At 46.0% G+C, this 24,508-nt stretch overlaps 1 protein-coding gene across 1 annotated transcript; it reads left to right on the top strand.

Annotated features, from left to right (window-relative positions):
* Positions 1 to 12,073: 12,073 nt before the first annotated feature.
* On the top strand, positions 12,074 to 24,010 carry LOC120941380. The gene is made up of 2 exons (XM_040354721.1): positions 12,074 to 12,367; positions 23,075 to 24,010. The coding sequence occupies exons 1-2, from the start codon at positions 12,089 to 12,091 to the stop codon at positions 24,008 to 24,010; spliced, it is 1,215 nt and encodes a 404-aa protein (XP_040210655.1). The 5' UTR covers positions 12,074 to 12,088.
* The last annotated feature ends 498 nt before the right edge of the window (positions 24,011 to 24,508 follow it).

Raw genomic sequence — 24,508 nt, 5'->3', positions numbered from 1 at the left:
TCCATGCGTCTTCTCCCATCCTCCTCTCCTACGATTGGACGCCTGATAGGCATCCAATCACAGCGCCTGATGTTTCAGCCAATTAGGCGACCGGTAACAGACCCGGCACCCTGATTGGCTGAGAGGTGGGTCAGTGTTAGCGAAGCAAATTCCTTTGGCTTTGCTAACATTGAGCTGAGTGAGAAGCGAACGCACAGCGTTGCGCCCGCTTCTCACTTTTTGGACGCCTATTAGAGCCAAAGGCTTGAATCAGGTGCTTCCAAAAAACACCCCCCCCCGCTGTAATTCAGGTGCCCAGTGACCGAAAAAGGGGCCGGACACCTGAATAGGGGGTGTCAGCACCGACCATAGATAGATTCATCCAATACAAGAATCTATCTATGGGGATTAGAGAGTGACAGGAGGGGGGGGCGCCTGCGCCCTTAAGGACGCACCGGCAAACTGGCAGAAATTCACAACTTTGGCCACGTAAACCGAGGAGCTAACACCTGGGAAGGCTTCCTGACACCAGCAATGGCGCTATGTAACGAGGGCAGGGTGGCACCACCACTGTCACACCTCCCAGCCTGCTCTTGGGCAATCAATACACGTCTACACATGTCAGGGGCGGACTGACAACTCATGGGGCCCGTGGGCAATAGGAGCAGGGCCGCTGTTAGAAATCCTGGGGCCCCGTACAGCTTACCTGATGGGGCCCCCTTCAACCACACCCTTGACCCCACCCCCCGGCCACGCCCCCTGACCCCGGCTTGAAACGAAATGCAGGTTTGTTGCCGTTTACATATGCGTGCGGAGCCAACGCATGCGTTTGCAATTAATAAGCACGAAGGAGGGACAGTTTAAATTTATTTTATCCTCTTCAGCCCCGGAGGATTCGGCTGCCAAATGACCCGGCCACTTTTTTTTTTTTGATTAAGCCTGCGTCTTTATAACTGACTGGAATTATGGGGACCCTTACACAACACACCTTCAGGCATGGGCCCCCTGGAGAGCCGGGGGGGTGTGCTGCTAATTGTGAAAAATGAGAAGGGGGGGCGTGAATTAAGAAGCAGGGGGTGCCATGAATTGAGAAAATTGAAGAGCGGGGGGGGGGGGGGGCTGCCACCGCAAATTGAGGGGGTAGCCATCCGGGGCCCTGGGGACCTCTGGGCCCTTTAATAAAAAAAAAAATTAATAAATAAAATAAATATATAAAAAAAATGACTAGTGAAAAAAATTAATTGCCATAAAACTATCCCCTATTTTGTAGGCGCTATAACTTTTGCGCAAACCAACCGATAAACGCTTATTGCGTTTTTTTTACCAAAAATAGGTAGAAGAATACGTATCGGCCTAAACTGAGGGAAAAAAAAGTTTTTTTATATATTTTTTGGGATATTTATTATAGCAAAAAGTAAAAAATATTGGGGTAGATTCAGGAAGCTTTTAATTTAAAATCTGCGCCGGCATATCGTTACGCCGATTTTAGCAGATACGCTGAAAAAATAGGCTTCCTCCGCCGACGTAACTTGAATGCGGCGGCGTATAATTGTGTGCAATATTACGTTGGCCGCTAGGGGCGCTTCCGTTGTTTTCGGCGTAGAATATGCAAATTACCTAGTTACGTCGATTCACGAACGTACGTGCGCCCGGCGGTAGTTTTTTACGTCGTTTGCGTAAGGCTTTTTCGGCGTAACGTTGCTCCTGCTATTAGGTGGCGCAGCCAATGTTAAGTATGGCCGTCGTTCCCGCTTCGAAATTTGAATTTATTACGTCATTTGCGTAAGTTATTCGCGAATAGGGCTGGACGTAATTTACGTTCACGTCGAAAGCAATGACGATTTGCGTCGGAATTTCGAGCATGCGCACTGGGATTTTTTCACGAACGGCGCATGCGCCGTTCGTAAAAAACGTAACATACGCGGGGTCAACCTAATTTGAATAAAACACGCCCCCCTCAACATCATTTGAATGACGTGCGCTTACGCCGGCCCCATTTACGCTACGCCGCCGTGAGTTGGAAGTCAAGTGCCTTGTGAATACAGCACTTGCCTCTCAAACTTACGGCGGTGCAGCGTAAATACGATATGCTGCGCCGCCGTAAGAAGGGGCGCAGCTACCTGAATCTAGCCCATTGCATTTTTTCCAAAATTGTCGCTCTATTTTTGTTTATAGCGCAAAAAATAAAAAACGCAGAGGTGATCAAATACCACCAGACGAAAGCTTTATTTGTGGGGAAAAAAAGCACGCCAATTTTGTTTGGGAGCCACGTCGCACGACCGCGCAATTGTCAGTTCAAGCGACGCAGCGACGAATCGCAAAAAGGGGGCCTGGTCCTTAAGCTGCATAATGGTCCGGGGCTGAAGTGGTTAATGATAACTAGATCCGGAATTGTCTCTTTATCAGGCGTTTATATTTCTTTTTCCTTTTGTTTCTCCAGAATTCAACGCCGGCTCCGGTCGGGATTGTGGGAAATGACGAAGAAGGTCGCGAGGAGACACCAGGACAAGATGGGGGAAGGGCACCTGACCGGAATGTGGGGTCACAAGAGGTTAAAGAAATCATAGAGGAAATGGTGATGACGCCCCTCTACTGTTACCTCAGAACGGGACAGTTTGCCAACATCGGAGTCGGAAGGGGAGAGAATCGATCCGAGGACAAAACAAAAGCTGTGAGAAGATATAGAAGCCGAGAGCCTGGTTCTACATCAAGCGTAGCTGGGAATATAGATCAGATATTACCTAGAATAGATGAATGTTTACCTAGGGGTCCTAATTCTCCTCCTCGTCCTCCTCGTTGTCATCTTCCTACTCTGTATGATATTTTCATGAAGATGAAGCCCTGATGCTATTTAACCACTTGCCTACCGGGTACTTTCACCCCCCTTCCTGCCCGTGGCCAATTCTCAGCTTTCAGCGATCTCACGCTTTGATTGACAATTGCGCGGTCACGGAACACTGTACCCAAATGTTTATCATTTTTGTCACACAAATAAAGCTTTCTTTTGCTGGAATTTAATCGCCACTGGGTGTTTTTTTTATTTATTTTTTGCTAAACAAACTAAATAAAAGTTTTTCATAGTTTGTTATAAAATTTTGCAAAACAGGTAATTTTTCTCCTTAACTGATGGGCACTGATGAGGAGGCACTAATGAGGCTGCACCGGTGGGCACTGATGAGGAGGCATTGATGAGGTTGCACTGATGGGCTCTAATGGGCAGAACTTATAGGTAACACTGATGAGGAGGCACTGATGGGCACTGAATGGCAGCACTGATGGACATAGATTGGCAGCACTGGTGGGCACTGATTGGCAACACTAATGAGCACTGATTGACAGCACTGATGAGGTTGCACTGAAGGCCACTGATAGGCGGCACTGATGCGCACTGATAGGCGGAACTGATAGGTGACACTGATGAGGAGGCACTGATGCGCACTGATTGGCAGCACTGATGGGCATAGATTGACAGCACTGATGGGCACTGATTCACAGTACTGATGGGCATAGAATGGTAGCACTGGTGGGCATCACTAATGAGCACTGATTGGCAGCACTGATGGGCATAGATTGGGAGCACTGATGGGCACTGATTGGCAGCACTAATGAGCAATGATTGGCAGTACTGATAATCATTTCCCCCGATTATAAGTGTAGATGTTCCTTTAACACAAGCCGGTTATCGGCTCTCCTCTCCTCTCCCCTCCTCATGCTGTCAGCGTGAGGAAAGGAATGCCGATAACCGGCTGGTGTTTTCATCTGTGATCAGCTGTCACTGGACTGTGATTGGCCCTTTACCCCGATCTGTGGTCAGCTGTCACTGTACTGTGATTGGCCCTTTACCCCCCGATCTGTGGTCAGCTCTGTCCTAGGGACACAGCGATCGCAGTGCGTGCCGGCCGAATGCCACAGGGTGTGCGCGAGCAGCTGGATCACAGGAGGACCTCCATGGACGTCCTCCCGGCAGAGTAAGCCGGCGCTGCAGCCTTCCCACACGGGTGGGATCTGGGTAACCACCTGCCGACCACTCACAGCAAATATACTGCAAGCGGGCAGCAGGTGCAGACACGGTCACGTACATGTGCGTTGCCGACTTGCTTCCAGGTGTGGGGCGCACATGCGACCCGTTCCGTGATTGGACGCAGCGCGAGTTTGGCAGCAGATTTCAGCCGGTGATTTTGGCTGAAGTCAGCTGATTGGCTGTGTCCAATCACAGCACAGAGTTCAGTGTTTACAAACACACCGAACTTCTGTGAACATCGATCTGTCCTGAAGAGAAGGGGAGAAAAGACAGGCAGTAATAAAAAAGCAGCGCACATTACACACACTGTAACTTGTTAGGCACACGGTTAACCCCTTGATTGCCCCAGATGTTAACCCCTTCCCAGCCGGTGTGATTAGTACAGTGACAGTGTAAAATGTATTATCACTGATCATTGTATTAGTGTCACTGGTGATGTCAGTTAGTAACCCTCTCAGATGTGTCAGTTAGCACCAGATTGTCCACCACCTTATCACAGTCCCACTATAAGTCGCTGATCAACGCCATTACCAGTATAGCATCATAGCTGCGTAAATTCCAATATATATACCATCGTTTGTAGACGCTATGACCCAGATTCACGTACCTGGGCGCATCTTTGTGCGGGCGTAGCGCATCCTATTTACGCTACGCCGCCGCAACTTAGACAGGCAAGTGCAGTATTCACAAAGCACTTTCTCCGTAAGTTGCGGCGGCGTAGCGTAAATGGGCCGGGGTAAGCCAGCGTAATTCAAAGTAGGCTGGTAGGGGGCGTGTTGTATGGAAATGAATCGTGACCCCACGTAAATGACGCACCTAACAAACGGCGCATGCGCACGCATGCTCAGTATCACGTTGAATTTTCTTCCTAAATTACGCCGGCTCAATGCTTAGTCGACGTGAGCGTAACCTACGCCCATCCCCATTCACGTACGACTTACGCAAACGACGTAAAATACGACGCTGTCCCGACGTTTCCGACGTCCATACCTTAACATAACTTACCCCTGCTTTATGAGGGGTAAAGTTACGCCGGTCGTACTGTGATGGACGTGAAAATAAAATGAATATTTTACTAGTGTTAGAATCACTTAAATGTTGCTTTTCTTATATTCTTATATATTGTTTTTATATTCCTTATACTGTTTATTTGTTTCATACGCATTATGCATATGTATGTATGGGAATGATCAATACTGCTTATTTTCCTTGATAAGATTTATCAGATATTGTTTTAAAGTTATGAACCCAGCATTGAAAATATGAAGAAGCAGATATTACATTGTAAAAGTTACCATTTGAAATGGAGTAACAAAAGGACACGTTATTAAGAGCAGATGTCATCCCCCCCACTCTCCACTCTAAGCTCTCACTCCCAAGCCACCCCTCCCTTCTAGATTCCTCAGTTGTGACAGGAAAAGCCTTCCCCTCCCCCTTCTTTTCACTGATCTCCTGAAAGCTTGTGTGACGCTTGGAAGGAAACGTGCAGAGCTGAATGAACTTTTTTACATTGGATGATGTGGGCAGCATGCCCAAACATGGACTTCCATCTCCTTGCTCCCATGGCCCCTGCCATCGTCTGAAATCAAGATGGCTCCTGGACTTTAGCAATATGTGCCATGTGCTACAGAGTCACAGAGGGGGTGGGTGAGTGGGAGGGTAATAAGGAACTGGAATGTATAGTGTGAACCTATCAAATGTGCTTGTGTGTGTGATGTCATATTGTTTATAAAAAGACCAACAAATGGGTTTGGCCTCTCTGTTGGAATCGAGCTAAGAGGTGAGCATGTGAATCTTTTTGTCTGTAGAATGCATTGTCTCACCCATAGTAATTTGAAATCAGCCGCAGAAATGGGTAACCCTGAGATTGTATCAGGAAATCAATTAATTAATGAGTCCTCATCAGTTGGCCGCCCAACGTGGCTTTGCTTTTTATCTGACCAGTCGCAACGGAAGCTTGAATGGAGAGACCCTGTTCGAATCTGCAGTATAGCAGGCTCTATCCCTTGATCCGCTTTTTGTTGCTTCTGGCCAGTGTAAAGATGGGAGAGTTCTTGAGCAAAGATTTTTTTTTGACCCATCTCCCTTTCTGCCGGGCTGACGTTTGTTTTCTGTTTAATGTCTTTGTTTGACGTTTGTGTTTTTCTGTTTGACGCATTAGTGTTAGTTTAAATGTGACTGTTTCATGGGGTCTATGTCTGTCGGCGGTGGGTCTTTAGGGGTTCTGGGATTAACTTGGGGGGTTGCTTTGGCCTAAGCGAGTAGCGCTGGGATTTGGCTTGACTCGGTATAGTCAGGATTTGGCATAGCCAGGAGGGCTGCGATATGGACGGTTACAGGGTTTATTAAGGGGTACAGGGTGTTGTAACGGACGCTAAGGGAGTTGACTTGGGGGGGGGCTACATTGTCTGGGTTGCAGGAGGGGTGTTTGGTAATGAAGTAACACATTAAAATCCTCACCAGATTACATTATACATGGGTGTATGGAGACAAGATACATTTATGTATATTTATATATATATATATATATATATATATATATATATATACATATTTTTGGGGTTAGGGGTTAAGAATTAGGGGCTGAAAGAGCCGTATTCTGTGTTTTTTGTGTTTTGTTTTGTTTGATTGTGTCTTAAAGTGCCATGCATTTTTTTTACATTCGTTTTTATATGGTTATAGCAAGCAATCCCAGAATGCTGCTTCCTGGAGTTTTGTATTCCCCTCGTTTCATGCTTGCCCCCCCCCCCCCTCTCCAGCATAGCATAAGCTGGCTGTGTGGAGTTTTATCAGCAGACTTTTTTTTTACTTTTTTTAAAGCTGGCTGTGCTTTTGTGCTGATGCTCCCCCCCCTCCAACCCCCTACTTGCTGCCAGTCTGAAAGGAACACGGGAAGATATATGTGTGTATATCTGTTGTGGTTTGTCTGTTTCAAATCTCAGCAGATGCTTATGTATCTTTTTGATTCACAGTAATTTGAGGTTTTGGGACAGCCCAGGTTATTTGTATATTCGAATCTAGGGATAAAGTGGGGCTTATTATTGTCTTTTTTATTAGTCTTGTGATGACTTCCTGATCACAAAGATGAAGTCCTGCCCCTCCCTGGTGGGGGATAAAACTGGGTGTGTGAGGAATGTGGGAGGTCCGAACTCCCACATCCTGACCGCCCTGGGTTCTGCCACGCTTGTAGTTGTAAGTTGGGGGACCTCCCCCAGAAATCCTCCCCCTTGCAAACAGCCCCCCCTCTTTCACCCCCCCTCCAAGAAAAAATAAGCAACCTAGAAGACAGGCTGCTGAATTGCAACATGTTACACGTTTCTAGTTAGCAACTGTTGGTAATATATAAGAAGGAGTTTTGGTTACTCACAATGATTTTATATTTCTCACTGGCTTTGATGGTGGTATGATTTATGCTCTGATACATAAAGTGCTTTTTGCCAGTTTGGTTGTTGTAATGTGATACCCAGGGCCTGTTGCTATGGTTATTGCCCCTTCATTTCCCTCATGTTCTGCCCACGATGCCCCGGCTGGTGGAGACATGGGCCCCGCCCAAATGCTGTTCCCTGCTGGAAGCATGGGCCCCACCCGCATGCTCGAGGCCTTGCCCTGTCCTGCCCCTATTGCTCCGTCCTGAACGCAGATGGTGTCACCTCCTGCCCACTGCCCATACTGGATTCTGTGCCCTCCGGCCCTTCTTCTCTCCTTAGTCTGTCCAGGGGGGGGTAGATACAATGCCACTTCGCTGGACAGACACGTAAGGGAAGAGAATGATGTAGAGTGGCAGACCTACCTGAAGGTAGAATCCGCTCATTTGCTGTCCTGGATGCCCTGACCCCAATGTTGCTGGCTCCATGGGGTGGCTAAGGTGGTAGAGAGTGTGTAAATCCTTGCGTTCATTGCTACAGTCCTTGTGTACACGGTTACAAATGAAGTATGAGGTGATTCTGGGGAACATTAGAATGTTTTACATAGTACATTTAAATGGTTTTATTCCACATGCCGTGCCATGCCACCCTCAGGGTTAGTGGGTAAGTGGCCCCAAGGGGGGAGCATTCATTATCCCCTTTTGAAATCTTGTTTGAGACAGTCTCTAGATTAGGTTGTTATAAGCTATGACAGTTGCAATTACAGTCTGATACTTTGAGAAATTATGTGACCGCTCTTGGAAAATAGTTAACTAATATCCGTGTACAAGTTTTTTCTCGCATTTCTGATGTAGGTACCGATAATTACCGATATCCCCTGGGTGATGGTTAAGAGGTTCCTTCGAAAGCATTCTCTGGAGATGAGATATGATGGACTGTGCCACCCACATCTGAATTAAACTATATATCTTTTTTCAAATACATGGGATTGTGACCACTGGGGTTTGTGGGGTGGAATATGGTTGATATATAGATCCCAAAGAGGGGTCCCGGATAAGTTTAGAGTAACTATGGGTTTTGAGTCCTATGATCACCGTGAGATATTACATAGGGTAATTAGTTAATTAGTGTCAGAGTGTAAAGAAGTTCTCTAATGAGATAATTAAGTTTAATTCTGCCTGTAAATGTTTATGAATATGTTATCCCCAACAACTGAAAATGTATTATGACATGTCAAAGCATAAACATGGGATTAGAACAAAGGTTTAATAGAAAAATTATTGATTAAGATTGTGTGAAGAATTGTATACAATTCAGTTAATGGTAAACAACATGGTATTCTGTATTTAACTGGAATCCTACAGATCTGGTTGTAAGAATTAATAAGTTGAGGTTTGAGCAATGTTTACAACAGATTCTAAACTTGGGTTTGGTTTATTATAAGGTTCCCCAGGAAAAATATTAAAATATGAAATTTATGTTCAATCTAAAAACTTTATAATAATAGTAAAAAAAATTGTAAAAATAAAATTAAAAAACAAACAAGTGTTAAAAAGTTCTTATAACATGGTGTTTTATGACAGGGTGGAGATATTTGATTGGTTGAAGGAGGTTCTTGTGAAAATGGCCACTTCACAGTTCATTAGGCTGGAGCTAGTCTGTGAATTTCGCGAGTTTGTCCTCTAAATGATCTTTTGTCGCTGCTGTAGTCAAGAAATGTCATATTATAATGTAATGTACATGATTTTTGGCAGATGTACAAACTAAATATGTTTTTAAAATTAAAAAAAAGGGTTAAAAATGAGAAAAACAATACAATTTGATTGTAGTCACATTGTATGGTGAGTGGTGTCAATATAATCTTGTGCAATCTGGACACGGGGGGGGGGGGCAGATGTTTCCTCTTAAGAGATTGTCAAAGAGATCTTCCCTAGCAGAGACATAGATCAGGTTACGCAGCCTGACAGAAGCCATGTAACTTTCTACTGATGGGTTTTAAATGACTCTGAGAGTTTGTTGAGAGGTTTGAAGTTAAAAATATATATTTGTCTGAAGTAAATATTAAGTGAACTATAAAAGCATATTATAGGGCAAATCTTTCTTTAATAATAAAAGGTAATTTGTACACAGTCATTTAAACTAAGGAAAACCCTTATTAATAAAATAGATTTTGTTTGAAATAGAGATTTCCTACTTTCTTTCTCTCTCTCTTTCTTTCTCTCTCTCTTTTTCTTTTTCTCTCTCTCTCTTTCTTTTTTTCTCTCTCTCTTTCTTTCTTTCTCTCATATTTTACTAAACTGTGGGTTTTTGCACCATTTGTTTTGAAGAATATTTTACTTTAAGGGTGTCGTTTCAAAGAGAATGAAATATGGTGTTAATCTGCATAGCTAAGGAAAAGGTCAGTTAAAATAGTTTAAAAATAAAGATACGATATGAACAGATGATGCAGTATGATACAGCCATATTTATGGATTAAAAGGTCATCTTCCAGGTTTTGGAGTGACGAATGTGTTCAGTGGAAAAGGGGTGTTGTGTCTTTGTAGAAGGATCCCTATGGGGCACAATGAATCTTTAAGACTGAACCAAAGGCTGCTTGTTTAAACAGTCATGTGGCAAGAGTATTCATACTGTGTGATCGATTGGTTTTAACTAGTGTAATTTAATGAATACGTTTTGTTAGGAAATAAAATATTTAGGACAGAGCCCAATATAAAATTAAAATGCTTATGAAGGAAAATATGGTAATTAGGTGAAACGGATGCTTTTATGAAATTTAACTTAGTAATGGGAATGTAGATTGGATAAATTATGTTTGCTATGGTCAACAGAGGTTTGTTAACTGTAAACAAGGATGCATTCCAGTATATTACTGAACACCTAGAGGCCACTTCACAAACGTCTTTGTTAAAATCGCATGACCCTAAACATATGGCCCTAGTAAACAAGGGGGGTGCATTTAGAATGTCACCTGGGGACAGTATTTTGGGTGATAACACATTTGTGCTCAGGTATAGCAATTTTGTTTATATTGGTTACGATAATGTTTTGTTATATTGACTGTGTCCTCCATTACAGTCACCTGTTAAGAAAAACATATACCACATTTTCACGTGAGGGAGACAATAGTGTTTGACCGCCTTCTGAAGTTTCGTTGAAGAAGGACAACGGATAAGCCCTGTCTGGGAGCTATACGAAAAATAAAAGAGTTGCCAGTAGGGAGGCCAGACCAGGGACAAAGAGAGCATAGGGACAGTACAGATAAAATAGTCATTTTAAGGGGGGACTGTGATAGATCTGGATAAAATTCCTATTTGATAAGTTGAGCTTATTCTTTTATTAGAACCACTAAAATGTTTCTCGGTTTATATTCCTTTAATTTCTTTTTATATTTCCATATTTCTTTTTATATATGCATATGTATGTATGAGAATGATCAATACTGCTTATTTTCCTTGATAAATTTTATCAGATATTGTTTTAAAGTAATGAACTCAGCATTGAAAATACAAGGGAAAGCTGTTTTGTTCAGAAGCCTCCACATTTTCTCCTTCTGCTTCTCATCTTTCAAATGTGTGTTCGGCTCATCCCCCCACTGCATTCCTAGAAAGCTTTTATTCCAAAACCCCCTTCTCGTCCCTTGCTCTGTATGGAAGAGGAAGTTACCCCTCCCCCTCCTTCTCACTCGGACCTCTTGGAAAGGAGCTGAATGAACTTGTTTACACTGGGCAGCATGCCCAAACATGGACTTCCATTTCTTTCCCTTTGCTCATGGACTTTGAAATATGTGTCATGTGTTACAGACGTCACAAGGGGGTGGGTGGTACTGAGGATGGAGTGGGTGTGAATTGTATGGGTTGACCAATGAGAATGCATTTTTGTGATGTTGTATTTTTAATAAAACTGAAGTGAGGAGGGCTTGCTCTTCCTGTTTGGGACTGAAGCTGAAAGAGGTGAGATGTGAATCTTTTTTGTCTGTAGATTTGCACATATTTCACCATAGTAATTTGAACCAGGCGGCAGAAATGGGTAACCCGGAGATTGTATCAGGAAATCAATTAATTAATGAGTCTTCATCAAAAGTCCATCTGAACTCAAAAAGTAGGGAGCCCATAAGTTGGGCAATAGTTGTAAGTTGGGTGTTGGAGAATGATAAATGGGCCTCAGGCAGTTTGCATAGCTGTGCTATAGACTTCAAAGAGCTTGGTGACAATGGACTGCAATACCTCCTCCCCCCTGGAGGAGAGAATGACTTGGTGTTATCTGATCGGACAGGCTGGGGGGGGGTGGTCTTGAGTGAGGGGGTGTGATAGAAGGGCACACACAAGAGTAAGCTTTCCTCTTTCTCTCTCCTCTTGATGCCGGCCTTATGTTCATAATGGGAGCTCTAGGCTCACTGCTGACCAGCTGATTTTACAGATATGATAAGTATCTTTGAATTTCTCTTGTATATGTATATATATTGTGATGTTTTAATGTGTGACGTCGGACTATCCCTATTTTCTTGGGAATAAACAAAGATGTTCATTTTTACCAGAGGGAGTGCATGTGTGTGTGTCTTAATAGGCGTAGACCAATGAATCCATTTATGCAGTAGATAGAGGGAACCTGTGAATATCTCTTGAGCTCATTAATTCAGTTATATTTAACAGCCTTGTAAAGTACAGCATTTTCTAATATTTGGCAATAGTTGTTAGTTGGGTGATAGTTTCCCTACATTGTAAGTATGAAGCAATTATCCTTCTCGGAAAAAAAGTCGGAGGCATGTATAGGCAAATTAAGTGCAGATATTTTTAGGAATCTGTCATGCCCCTCGTCATCCCCAGGGGAAGGATATAAGGAGCCCAGTGCAGGAGGAAGAAGCAAATACTTTAAACAGAGGACAATTCTTCTCTCCGTACAGAAGAAAGACAGTATGGAGAACCGGACACAGCAACCTCCCACCATCTCTGCCACTCCAAGTCCCCCGGGGGACCACACAGAACTTGGTGCAAGAAAACTACAGGTGGGTTCAGTTGCTGGATTTTTGAGCTCCTGAAATCATCCCAGAGGGAGGACTGGAGAGGATCTTCCACATGTCTGTGAAGGTTCTCATTTATCCGGGTCATTGAATATCTCAGTGGCGGTGCGTCCATAGAGGGCGCAGGAGCGCTGCCCCCTCTTTCTCCCGCACCGCCACTGAATACAATACATAGATTTGTGCATTGCATGAATCTGTGTATTGTTGCTGCCGCCCACTATTCAGATGGCCAGCCCCCTGGTCAGCGCTGGCCATCTGAATAATGGCAGCTGGTTGACTTTGGAAGTGCCCATCAGAGCCAGCGCCAGCCCTCAGGCTGTAATCGGCTTCCAAATAGTTAGCCAGGGGACGCACGGGGGGTGCGTTCCCTGGCTAACACTGACAGGCGTTTCAGCCAATCAGGTTGAAGCGTCATCGAGGGCAGGAGAAGACATCGAGGGACTGTGGAAGGAGGATGACTGACCGGAGAAAGGTAAGTGCCGGGCGGGGGGGGGGCAATCTGACTGGCAGCATTTTACAGGGCACAGTGGTCGACAATTGATGTGGGCACAGTGGTTGACAATTGATGTGGGCAGAGTGGGGACAATTGATGTGGGCACAGTGGGGACAATTGATGTGGGCACAGTGGGGACAATTGATGTGGGCACAGTGGGAACAATTGATGTGGGCACAGTGGCAACAATTGATGTGGGCACAGTGGCGACAATTGATGTGGGTACAGTGGCTACAATTGATGTGGGCACAGTGGGGACAATTGATGTGGGCACAGTAGCTACAAATGATGTGGGCACAGTGGCTACAATTGATGTGGGCACAGTGGGGACAATTGATGTGGGCACAGTGGAGACAATTGATGTGGGCACAGTGGGGACAATTGATGTGGGCACAGTGGCTACAATTGATGTGGGCTCAGTGGGGACAATTGATGTGGGCACAGTGTTTACAATTGATGTGGGCACAGTGGCGACAATTGATGTGGGCACAGTGGTGACAATTGATGTGAGCACAGTGGCGACAATTGATGTGGGCACAGTGGTAACAATTGATGGCATGGCACAGTGGTTGCATTTGATGACACAGTGGCTGCGTTTGGCATGGCACAGTGGTGACAATTGATGGCACAGTGGCGACAATTGATGGCACAGTGGCTGCGTTTGATGGCATAGCACAGTAGCTGTGTTTGATGGCACAGTGGCTGCGTTTGGCATGGCACAGTGGTGACAATTGATGGCACAGTGGCGACAATTGATGGCATGGCACAGTGGCTGCTTTTAATGGGCACAGTGGCTGCCTTTGATGGGCACATTGGCTGCCTTTGATGGGCACAGTGAGGCTGCAATTGTCTTCGTTTTTTTTTTTCGTTTGTTGGCGCCCCCCAAAAAAATTTGAGCACCAGCCGCTACTGGTATATCTAGTAGTAGTTTGTCCCATTTAATAGACTTAATTAGCGTCTCCAATTTCAGATCTAATGGTTGTCAGGAAGATACCCCAGAAATGATATCCACACCTTAGGACGGGGTTTCTCGATCGGGGTTCCTCAGAGGTTCCTGGGTTTTCTCGATCGGGGTTCCTCAGAGGTTCCTGGGGGTTTCTCGATCAGGGTTCCTCAGAGGTTCCTGGGGGTTTCTCGATCGGGGTTCCTCAGAGGTTCCTGGGGGTTTCTCGATCGGGGTTCCTCAGAGGTTCCTGGGGGTTTCTTGAGCAATGAGCAAATTCTGCCTCTGACCATCACACTAATGTATCATGGGTTGTAGATAAAGTAATTTTTCCCTGAGACCGGAAAGTTCTTTCAAGGGTTCCTCTGTGTTGAAAAGGTTGAGAAGGGCCACCTTAGGACAACTTAGTCCAACCACGTGGAATGGGCACACGGGTATTTATTATGTAAGAGCCGAGTGGGGTGTGTGAAAGTGGTGGTGCCATCCTGTCCTCGTACCATAACCCCTATTGTTGGTGTCAGCAACAAAATTGGCGTCCTTTTTTCCCCACAAATAGAGCTTTCTTTTGGTGGTATTTGATCACCTCTGCAGGTTTTTATTTTTTGCGCTATAAACAAAAATAGAGCGACAATTTTGAAAAAAAAGCCATAATCTTTACTTTTTGCTACAATAAATATCCCCCAAAAATATATAAAAACATTTTTTTTCCTCAGTTTAGGCCGATACGTATTCTTCTACATATTTTTGGTTAAAAAAATCGCAATAAGCGTTTATTGATTGGTTTGCGCAAAAGTTATAGCGTCTACAAAATAAGGGATAGTTTTATGGCATTTTTGTTAATAATTTTTTTTTTACTAGTAATGGCGGCGATCAGCGATTTTTATCATGACCGCGACATTATGGCGGACACATCGGCCACTTTTTGATGCTATTTTGGGACCATTGTCATTTATAAATGGCTATAAAAATGCACAGATTACTGTGTAAATGTGTCTGGCAGGGGTTACCCACTAGGGGGCTAGGAAGGGGTTAAGTGTGTCTTAGGGAGTGATTCTAACTGTGTGGGGGCGGGGCTTATTGTGACACAACACTGATTGCTGCTCCCGGTGACAGGAAGCAGACGATCGGTGTCCTGTCACTAAGCAGGACACTCTCCCCTGTTCTGCCGCTGTGTGACCCGATCGCGGGACACCGGTGGGCACCGGCTATCATTTAAGGGTTCTTTTTTAAAAATGGAGGGGGGGTGGGGCATGGACAACATGGAATCCTTCTAGTTAACTGGTCCCAGCGAGATTGCAATGTAATCCACTGAGAGAATCCACCGGAATCCTCTCTCTATCTCAGATGAAACACATTGAGCTTCCACTATTATTGTCATTGGGGTCTATTTATAAAAATGTGCATAGCCATTCATCCAATGAATCTGCATGTACACAGTGCCGCCAACAGGGGGGTACAGGCAGTACACCTGTAAGGGGCCCGGATGGCAACCCCCCTTTTCTTTTCTTTTCTTTTTTTTTTGGAAGAGGCCCGGATGGCAAATTTTATAATTTTTTTTTCTTTATTAAAGGGCCCAGAAGCCCCCAAGGGGCCCGGACGGCAACCCCCCCCCCTTTTTTTAATATATTTTTTTATATATTTATTTTCTTTCTTTCTTTTTTTAATTTTTATTACAGGGCCCAGAGGTATCCAGGTGCCCAGAGGTCCCCAGGGCCCCGGATGTCTACCCCCTTTTTTTTATTATTTTTATTTTTTGTAAGGGGCCCGGATGGCAACACACCTTTTTTTTTATAAAAAATTATTAAAATTAAAAAAATATATATTTTCTTTTTATTAAAGGGCCCAGAGGTCCCCAGGGCCCCGGATGGCTACCTCCCTTTTTTTTTATATATATATTTTTTTGTTCGTCAGCACCCAAAGCCCCCCGCTTCTCAATTTTCTCAATTCGTGGCACCCCCCGCTTCTCAATTTGAGCCATGCCTGAAGCTGTGTAAGGGGCCACATAATTCCTGATGGTGGCCCTGCATGTACTGTACAGTACATTAGTTTTGAGCCATTGGTTACATGTATTTGCCAATTCCCTCTACAGTTTAACCTTGGATTGCGAGTATAATCCGTTCCAGGAGAATATTAGTAATCCAAAGTACTTGCATATCACAGCGAGTTTTCCCATTGAAGTTAATGGAAACTAAAATAATTTGTTTCGCATTGACATCAATGGGACGCAATACCGCATGTGGTCATGGTCAGAGATGCCCCCTGTGACAGATTCAGATTCTCATATGTCTAGGGTCACCTTATGTCCAATAGGGCCATAGGGTGACTAAGAAATGATATCATAAATTCTATGAGATGGGACATTACTGATACTGATAGTTCATATTCCAGAATGTCTTGAGACATAGTACATGTGATTTTCATGTGGACCAGGGGGACTCATTCCTCTGTGTAATAGACTGTTGAAATGCTAATGTTTCACCACCAGCCATCTCTCTATTCTTTGTGCTAATTGCCTCTATTGTGTGTGTGAAGATGTCCTGTGTTTATGGTTAAGAGATTGTGTATTGTACAGCAGATGAATGAAGAGTCGGGGGGGTCTAGTCACCTCGTCTGGCTAAATGATTACATAAATTAGCTCATGTTAATTATTGTTCTTGCCACCTCCTCTTTACTGTATAAAAGATTGTGCTTTTGGTTCTATTAAAGACTCCATACTTAGCACACATACAAGTCTCGTCTCGTTGTGTGTTTCAAGGCAGCTAACATATCTGGCATCTATGTCCAGACTGGAAGGAAGCGCTGTATGACGGAAGCATTCGTTCTGAGTGTGGGGACCTTCCGTGACAGTGGTGGCTAGCAGCGGGACGCTTTCTGCAGTCGGGGACATCCATCCTCCACCTGGATCCAAGGTCCGGATAGCAGGAGAGGAGAGGTACAGATACCAGCCGCCATGGAAGAGGAATTCGGAAGGAGGTTGCGAGAGAAGCAGATACAGCACAGAGGACCAGTATCAGAGCAGGTCCTACTTGGATGGTCTGATTCGATCCGCTGCGAACTCTGGAAGGAAGCGCTAGCTCTCGAGCAGCAACACCAGAGAAAAGTTCTCCCCTCCATCCATGTAAGGTACTGGTCGCAGTATGACGTACGAATGCTGTTATTGGGGGAACAACCAAAACAGGAGTGGACAGCAGAGTTAAGCAGGCTGATCCGGGCAAAGATGCGGTTGGACAAAAGCTACAGAGCCCTTCGGTGGTATGTAGCTCAAGAGTGCCCGTATTCAGCGGATGACAGCCCCACGGAAGGCTTTGACTATGATGGACTGGGATTGTTGTATTGGAGGATGCACGAGGACCCCGACATTGGGAGCGATCGGGAGTGGCGTTTGGAGGACATAATGGAGCACAGAGAGCGAAGACTGAATCTCTCGGAAGTGCACTGGGCACTGGAAGATTTGGAGTTTCTGGCCCTTCAGGAATAGGAGCTGAAGATCTCCTACAGACGGCTGCTAGACTCTGCTCATCGCCAGGGCTGGGCTCCCTTTGCCTGGGACTATCAGGAAATACCAGTGGACAACGCTGAAATCCTGGCTGAAGAATCGGCAATGTGGCAGAGTAACAGTGTGCTTTGCCAACCTGCCCCTGCAGCTATGGACCCGGAGGTCTTATGGCAGATGCAGCAAGTGCTGACTGACCTTGATGATCCTGTTTCTGCATGGGATGATCTTGGATGGAGGAATGTGCCTGTCCAGCAGTATGCCAGAGAATCGGCAGTGGAAAATCTGGAGATTGCCATTCCCAAAGCTGAAGTACTGACCGCGGGGCCGAGCTCTGCTAACCTCTGCTCAGTACCTATAGCATCTTCTGGGTTCCATGGACAGGAGATGGTGAACCCCTATCCCCAGACACCAGTTGCAGAGACAGGGGACTTGATAGACTTTTCTGCTGAGGAAGAACAACCTGAGGAGCCTCCAGCAGAAGAGCGGGTATCGGGGCCAAACTTAACTGTGCTCTGCTCAGCACCAAGGGCAGTATCGGTGGAGTTGCAAGAAATTTCCCCAGCTGAAGCGCTGGTCACCGGACAGAGGGTTCAAGACCTCTGCCCCACCCCTGTGGCAGTTCTGGAGGCTCAGGGTGAGAAGGTGGTGATCACTTCCAGCAGCAGATACAGGGGGAGAAGGGAGAGGAGGTGTTCATCGTCCCCCCCCCAACAGTTGGCCAGGGTGGAGAACGTGGTCTTTCCTCCCCAGCAAAGATCCGTGCATCTGGGAGACAGTACCACAGACATGTTGTCCCAGCAGCCAGATGAGGGAACGGAAAGGGAAGCAGCCAGCTCACCTCCCCAATGGCAGCTACACAGTTTGGGTGTGGAGGAATCCAGCCTCCTTCCCCAATGGTTAGCCGGAGCGGATGATATGATGTACCCAGCGGAAGAGCTGGCAACAGAGCAGAGTGCAATACGCCTCTGCTCTCAACTAACGGAAGAGGGGGTTCCTGTGGTAGTGGATGGGACTTCGATCTTCACTGACACAACCCCAGAAAATGGTGCGGCACTGAGACAGGAGGATGTCGGCTTTGCAAGCACTGGGGGATTTTCACCTACCACCAGTGGATGGGACTTTAGTCTCCACTGGTATACCCCAGGAATGGTGGGCAGTTGGCCCAGATCCCCAACAGCATGATGGACTGAGCCCAGCCACCCTGTCTTCTCTCCAGCGGCTGAAAGAACTCCAGGGAGAAGGGTCAGTCCAGGCCTCTCCCCAGCGGCAGACATGTTCTCTGAGAGAGGCAGAGGTTGTCGGGGTGAGTAATGCTCTGTTTGGAGCAATTTATTTGGGGTACAGTATGGATACCAGCATTGGAGGACCGGAACCACTGACTAACTTCGAAGTCAACCCGTTTGGGGTTCCCTCTACTGGTGTCAACTACTCCTTGCAGCCAAGATTGGAGGTCATGCGGACAGACTATGTGAATTCACTTTGTCCGACTAACGCATGTCCAGACCAGGTGGAGGTCTGGAACCCTGTTAGTCATCTTCTGATGGGGGAGAAATGTGACAGACTCAGATTCTCCTATGTCTAGGGTCACCTTATGTCCAATAGGGCCATAGGGTGACTAAGAAATTATATCATAAATTCTATGAGATGGGACATTACTGATACTGATAGTTCATGTTCCAGGATGTCTTGAGACATAGTACATGTGATTTTCATGTGGACCAGAGTGACTCATTCCTCTGTGTAACAGACTGTTGAAATGCTAATGTTTCACCACCAGCCATCTCTCTATTCTTTGTGCTAATTGCCTCTATTGTGTGTGTGAAGATGTCCTGTGTTTACGCTTAAGAGATTGTGTATTGCACAGCAGATGAATGAAGAGTCGGGGTGTCTAGTCACCTCGTCTGGCTAAATGATTAGATAAATTAGCTCATGTTAATTATTGTTCTGGCCACCTCCTCTTTACTGTATAAAAGATTGTGCTTTTGGTTCTATTAAAGCAGGGGTGGGGAACCTTTTTTCTGCCAAGGGCCATTTGGATTTTTGTAAAATCATTCGGGGGCCGTACAAAATGATCAACTTAAAAATTAGCACTGCACATCTGGACCCCTTTTACATTACACAGCACCGCACATCTGGACCCCTTTTACATTACACAGCACCGCACATCTGGACCCCTTTTACATTGCACAGCAACGCACCTCTGGACCCCTTTTACATTGCACAGCACCGCACATCTGGACCCCTTTTACATTACACAGCACCACACATCTGGACCCCTTTTACATTGCACCGCACATCTGGACCCCTTTTACATTACACAGCACCACACATCTGGACCCCTTTTACATTGCACCGCACATCTGGACCCTTTACATTACACAGCACCGCACATCTGGACCCCTTTTACATTGCACAGCACCGCACATCTGGACCCCTTTTACATTGCACAGCACCGCACATCTGGACCCCTTTTACATTACACAGCACCGCATCTCTGGACCCCTTTTACATTGCACCGCACATCTGGACCCCTTTTACATTACACAGCACCGCACATCTGGACCCCTTTTACATTGCACAGCACCGCACATCTGGACCCCTTTTACATTACACAGCACCACACATCTGGACCCCTTTTACATTGCACCGCACATCTGGACCCCTTTTATATTGCACAGCACCGCACATCTGGACCCCTTTTATATTGCACAGCACCGCACATCTGGACCCCTTTTACATTGCACAGCACCGCACATCTGGACCCCTTTTACATTACACAGCACCACACATCTGTACCCCTTTTACATTGCACAGCACCGCACCTCTGGACCACTTTTACATTACACAGCACCGCATCTCTGGACCCCTTTTACATTACACAGTACCGTATCTCTTGACCCCTTTTACATTACACAGCACCGCATCTCTTGACCCCTTTTACATTACACAGCACCGCATCTCTGGACCCCTTTTACATTACACAGTACCGTATCTCTGGACCCCTTTTACATTACGCAGCACCGCATCTCTGGACCCCTTTTACATTACAAAGCACTCTGGACCCCTTTTACATTACACAGCAACACTCTGCACCTCTAGACCCCTTTAGATTTACACAGACACCCCCCCAGCACTGTTATTTCCTGCATTAATCATGCAGATGGAGAGACAGTGAGCAGCGCTGAACAGAGGGCAATCACCTGCTGGTTTACTTATGTTAGCTTCAGCAGCTCTCTACTCAGCGCTGCTCAATGTCTCTCTCTCTCCCCTGCGGTACAGGAGAGTGTTTGCTTACCTTGCAGCTGGAGATGGAGAAAATTAAACTTAGCGCTCCCCTACCGCCGCGCTGTAAACACGTGCACACGTCAGCGCAGAGGCACAGCGCCTCCCACTCCACTGCCTGCCAATCGCTGCCGTTATCTGTTTTTTTCAGCCCTTCCGCCTGGTTGGCTGGTGTTCCCCGCCACTCCCACATCGAGGGAGACAGACAGTTCCACCAGCCAACCAGGCGGAAGGGCTGAAAAAAAAAATGTTTCCTGCTCGGCGGGACTCGGGGCTATTAGTGAAAGCCTTAATGGCCGAGACTCACTCGGGGCTTTTCACCGACCCATTCGGGGCTCCAGCCCACAGCTCTGCGGATACTCAGCGGCACGGGGGGGGCCGGATGGAATGATTTCGCGGGCGGCATGTGGCAGGCGGGCCGTAGGTTCCCCACCCCTGTATTAAAGACTCCATACTTAGCACACATACAAGTCTCGTCTCGTTGTGTGTTTCAAGGCAGCTAACATATCTGGTATCTATGTCCAGACTGGAAGGAAGCGCTGTATGACGGAAGCATTCGTTCTGAGTGTGGGGACCTTCCGTGACACCCCCCATCTCTGACCACATGCGGTATTGCGTCCCATTGAAGTCAATGCGAAACAAATAATTTTCGGGCCTTTTCGGTCGTTTTTGGCACTTTCTGGCGCCCCCCGCGCCAGAGTGCCAAAAACGGCCGAAAAGGCCCGAGGACACTTCGGCTCATTTTCCTGCGCCCCGTTCCTCAGGCCAAATGAGGTACTGCAGGCCAATGTTCGGCTTTCCTCGGCTCCTGCGCCCCCGTACCGCAGGCCAAATGAGGTACTGCAGGCCTATTTAGCTTGAATTTTGCTCGTCATGCGAGTCAACACTCGCAAACCGTGTCATATTTAAAAAAAAAAGTTGCTCGCAAATCAAAACGCTCTCAGACTAAGTTACTCTTAAACTGAGGTTCCACTGTAGTAGTTAGGTTTGTTATGTTGTATCTCTAGCTACAAAAACCTATGCGTTTCCTGTGCTCCTCAGCTCCATCTAGTGGCCGTAATGTGGTATTTTACTACCGCAAATAATAAAACAACACTTGTTCAGAACAGAAAATAGCCTTAAGAACATTTGTTTTTGCTGAATTCACTCCGAACGAATGAACACGCAAAGTCGCTGGACAAATGGCTATGCAAATCTTTTTTCTTTACCCGCTTAAGGACCGCCGCACGACTAAATACATCGACAAAATGGCATGGCTGGGCATATGGACGTACAGGTACGTTCCCTTTAAGAAGCCCAGCCGTTGGTCGCGAGCGTGCCGCCGGCGTACAAGTACGTCCCTTTTAAGAAGCCCAGCCGTTGGTCGCGAGCGTGCTGCCGGCGTACAAGTACGTCCCTTTTAAGAAGCCCAGCCGTGAGTAGCGAGTGCGCCGCTGACGTACGGGCACGTCCCCTTTAAGAAGCCCAGTCGTGGGTCGCGAGCGCATGGCTGACGTATGGTTACGTCCCTTTTAAGAAGCTCAGCCGTGGGTCGCGCGGACCCGGTCACGACCCGGTCTTGTGCTCTGCGCCCGCGGGACCCGCGGACCCGATCACCGCCGGTGTCCTCAGGATCAGGTCACAGAGCTGGAGAACGGGGAGAGTTGAGTGTAAACACACCTTCCCCGTGCTTCCTAGTGAGCCTGTCAGTCATCGTCTGTAACCTGTCACAGTGAACGACGTTAGGTGACGTCACACGCCAAGCCACGCCCCCCTACAATAAGAAACACACAATAGGGAGCACTTAACCTCTTTAGCGCCCCCTACAGGTTAACCCTTTCACTGCCATTGTCATTTACACAGTAATCAGTGCAATTTTTATAGCACTATCGCTGTATAAATGACAATGGTCCCAAAATAGCATCAAAAGTATCCGATGTGTCCGCCATAATGTCGCAGTCACGATAAAAATCGATGATCGCCGCCATAACTAGTAAAAAAAAATATTAATAAAAATGCCATAAAACTATCCCCTATTTTGTAGACGCTATAATTTTTGCGCAAACCAATCAATAAACAGTTATTGCGATTTTTTTTACCAAAAATACATAGAAGAATACGTATCGGCCTAAACTAAGGAAAAAAAAAGTTTTTTATCTATTTTTTGGGGATATTTATTATAGCAACAAGTAAAAAATATTTTTTTCCAAAATTGTCGCTCTATTTTTGTTTATAGCACAAAAAATTAAAACCGCAGAGGTGATCAAATGCCACCAAAAGAAAGCTTTATTTGTGGGGAAAAAAACACGTCAATTTTGTTTGGGGGCCACGTCGCACGACCGCGCAATTGTCAGTTAAATCGACGCAGCGCCGAATAGCAAAAAGGGGCCTGGTCCTTTAGCTGCATAATGATCCGGGGCTGAAGTGGTTAATTATAACTAGATCCAGCATTATCTCTTTATCAGGCGTATATATTTATTTTTCCTTTTATTTCTCCAGAATTCAACGCCAGCTCAGGTCGGGATTGTGGGAAATGACAAAGAAGGTCGCGAGGAGACACCAGGGCAAGATGGGGGATGGGCACCTGAACGGAATGTGGGGTCACAAGACGTTAAAGAAATCATAAAGGCAATGGTGTTGACGCCCCTCTACTGTTACTTCAAAACGGGTCAGTTTGTCAACAAAGAAGGTCGCGAGGAGACACCAGGGCAAGATGGGGGAAGGGCACCTGACCAGAATGTGGGGTCACAAGACGTTCAAGAAATCATAAAGGCAATGGTGTTGACGCCCCTCTACTGTTACTTCAAAACGGGTCAGTTTGCCAACATTGGAGTCGGAAGGGGAGAGAATCGATCCGAGGACCAAACAAAAGCGGTGCCAGGATGTGGCAAGATGGCAGGCGAAGCGTCAAGGGAACCCATTAATGGAAGCCAAGAGCCTGATCCTCTATATGATGCTCATACTCCAAGCATGCTTAGGCATAGACATGACTCATTACTTTGGACAATGGGTTATAGAGATGACAAATTTACTAGGAGCGGGAAAATGAGTTATATAGATGACATATTACCTAGAGGACCAACTAGGAGAGAGACAATGGGTTCTGGTGGGGGTTATGGTGGTGGGGCAATGGGTTCTGGCGGGGGTTATGGTGGTGGGGCAATGGGTTCTGGCGGGGGTTATGGTGGTGGGGCAATGGGTTATGGTGGGGGAATGGGTTATGGTAGGGGAATGGGTTATGGCGGGGGAATGGGTTATAGAGGGGCAATGGGTTATAGAGGGACAATGGGTTATATAGATGACAGATTACCTAGTCTTCATCGTCGTCGTCCTCCTCATCCTCCTCATCTTCCTTCTCCTCGTTATCGGGCACTAATAGAAGATTTCTGGAACATACAAAGCGCAACAGAAGTGCATTATTTGGATGAAATCTAAAGTCCCGCCCTTGCTTGAAACCACCCAATCAGCAGAATTTTAAAATTTCCCCTTTAAGCTGATTGGAGAGGCGATCACATGACCAGAAACTCTGCCACCCCCGCTGGGTGTAAAATCCACTTAAGGGGCCAGCGGGGGAGGTGGTGGCGTGGGGTTCAGCCTGCATGTTATCTCATCGATGATCTGCACCCGTTTGGTGTAATTGTTTAATTAATCGCTCGCCGATTCCCTAAGATACCTTGCAAAATCCCTAACCGGGCCCTTTTACCCCCCCTTCCTGCCCAGGCCAATTTTCAGCTTTCGGCGCTGTCACGCTTTGAATGACAATTGCACGGTCACGGAACATTGTACCCAAATGTTTATCATTTTTGTCACACAAATAAAGCTTTCTTTTGGTGGTATTTAAATCGCCACTGGGTGTTTTTTTTTTGCTAAACAAACTTTAAAAAAAGACGGAAATTTAAAAAAAAAAAAAAATGTTTTTCATAGTTTGTTATA

The sequence above is a fragment of the Rana temporaria genome, chromosome 5 (genome assembly GCF_905171775.1).
Source record: "Rana temporaria chromosome 5, aRanTem1.1, whole genome shotgun sequence".
Taxonomy (NCBI): Eukaryota; Metazoa; Chordata; class Amphibia; order Anura; family Ranidae; genus Rana; species Rana temporaria.
Note: the sequence above shows the minus strand (reverse complement) of the source record. Positions and strands in the feature narration are given on the sequence as shown.

What these genes read in the sequence shown, in the direction of transcription:
- LOC120941380 (XM_040354721.1), top strand. Translation starts at nt 12,089, where the DNA reads ATGAAGCAATTATCCTTCTCGGAAAAAAAGTCGGAGGCATGTATAGGC. An exon ending in TTGGTGCAAGAAAACTACAG is followed by an intron (nt 12,368 to 23,074) that starts GTGGGTTCAGTT and finishes TTATTTCTCCAG; the next exon opens with AATTCAACGCCAGCTCAGGT.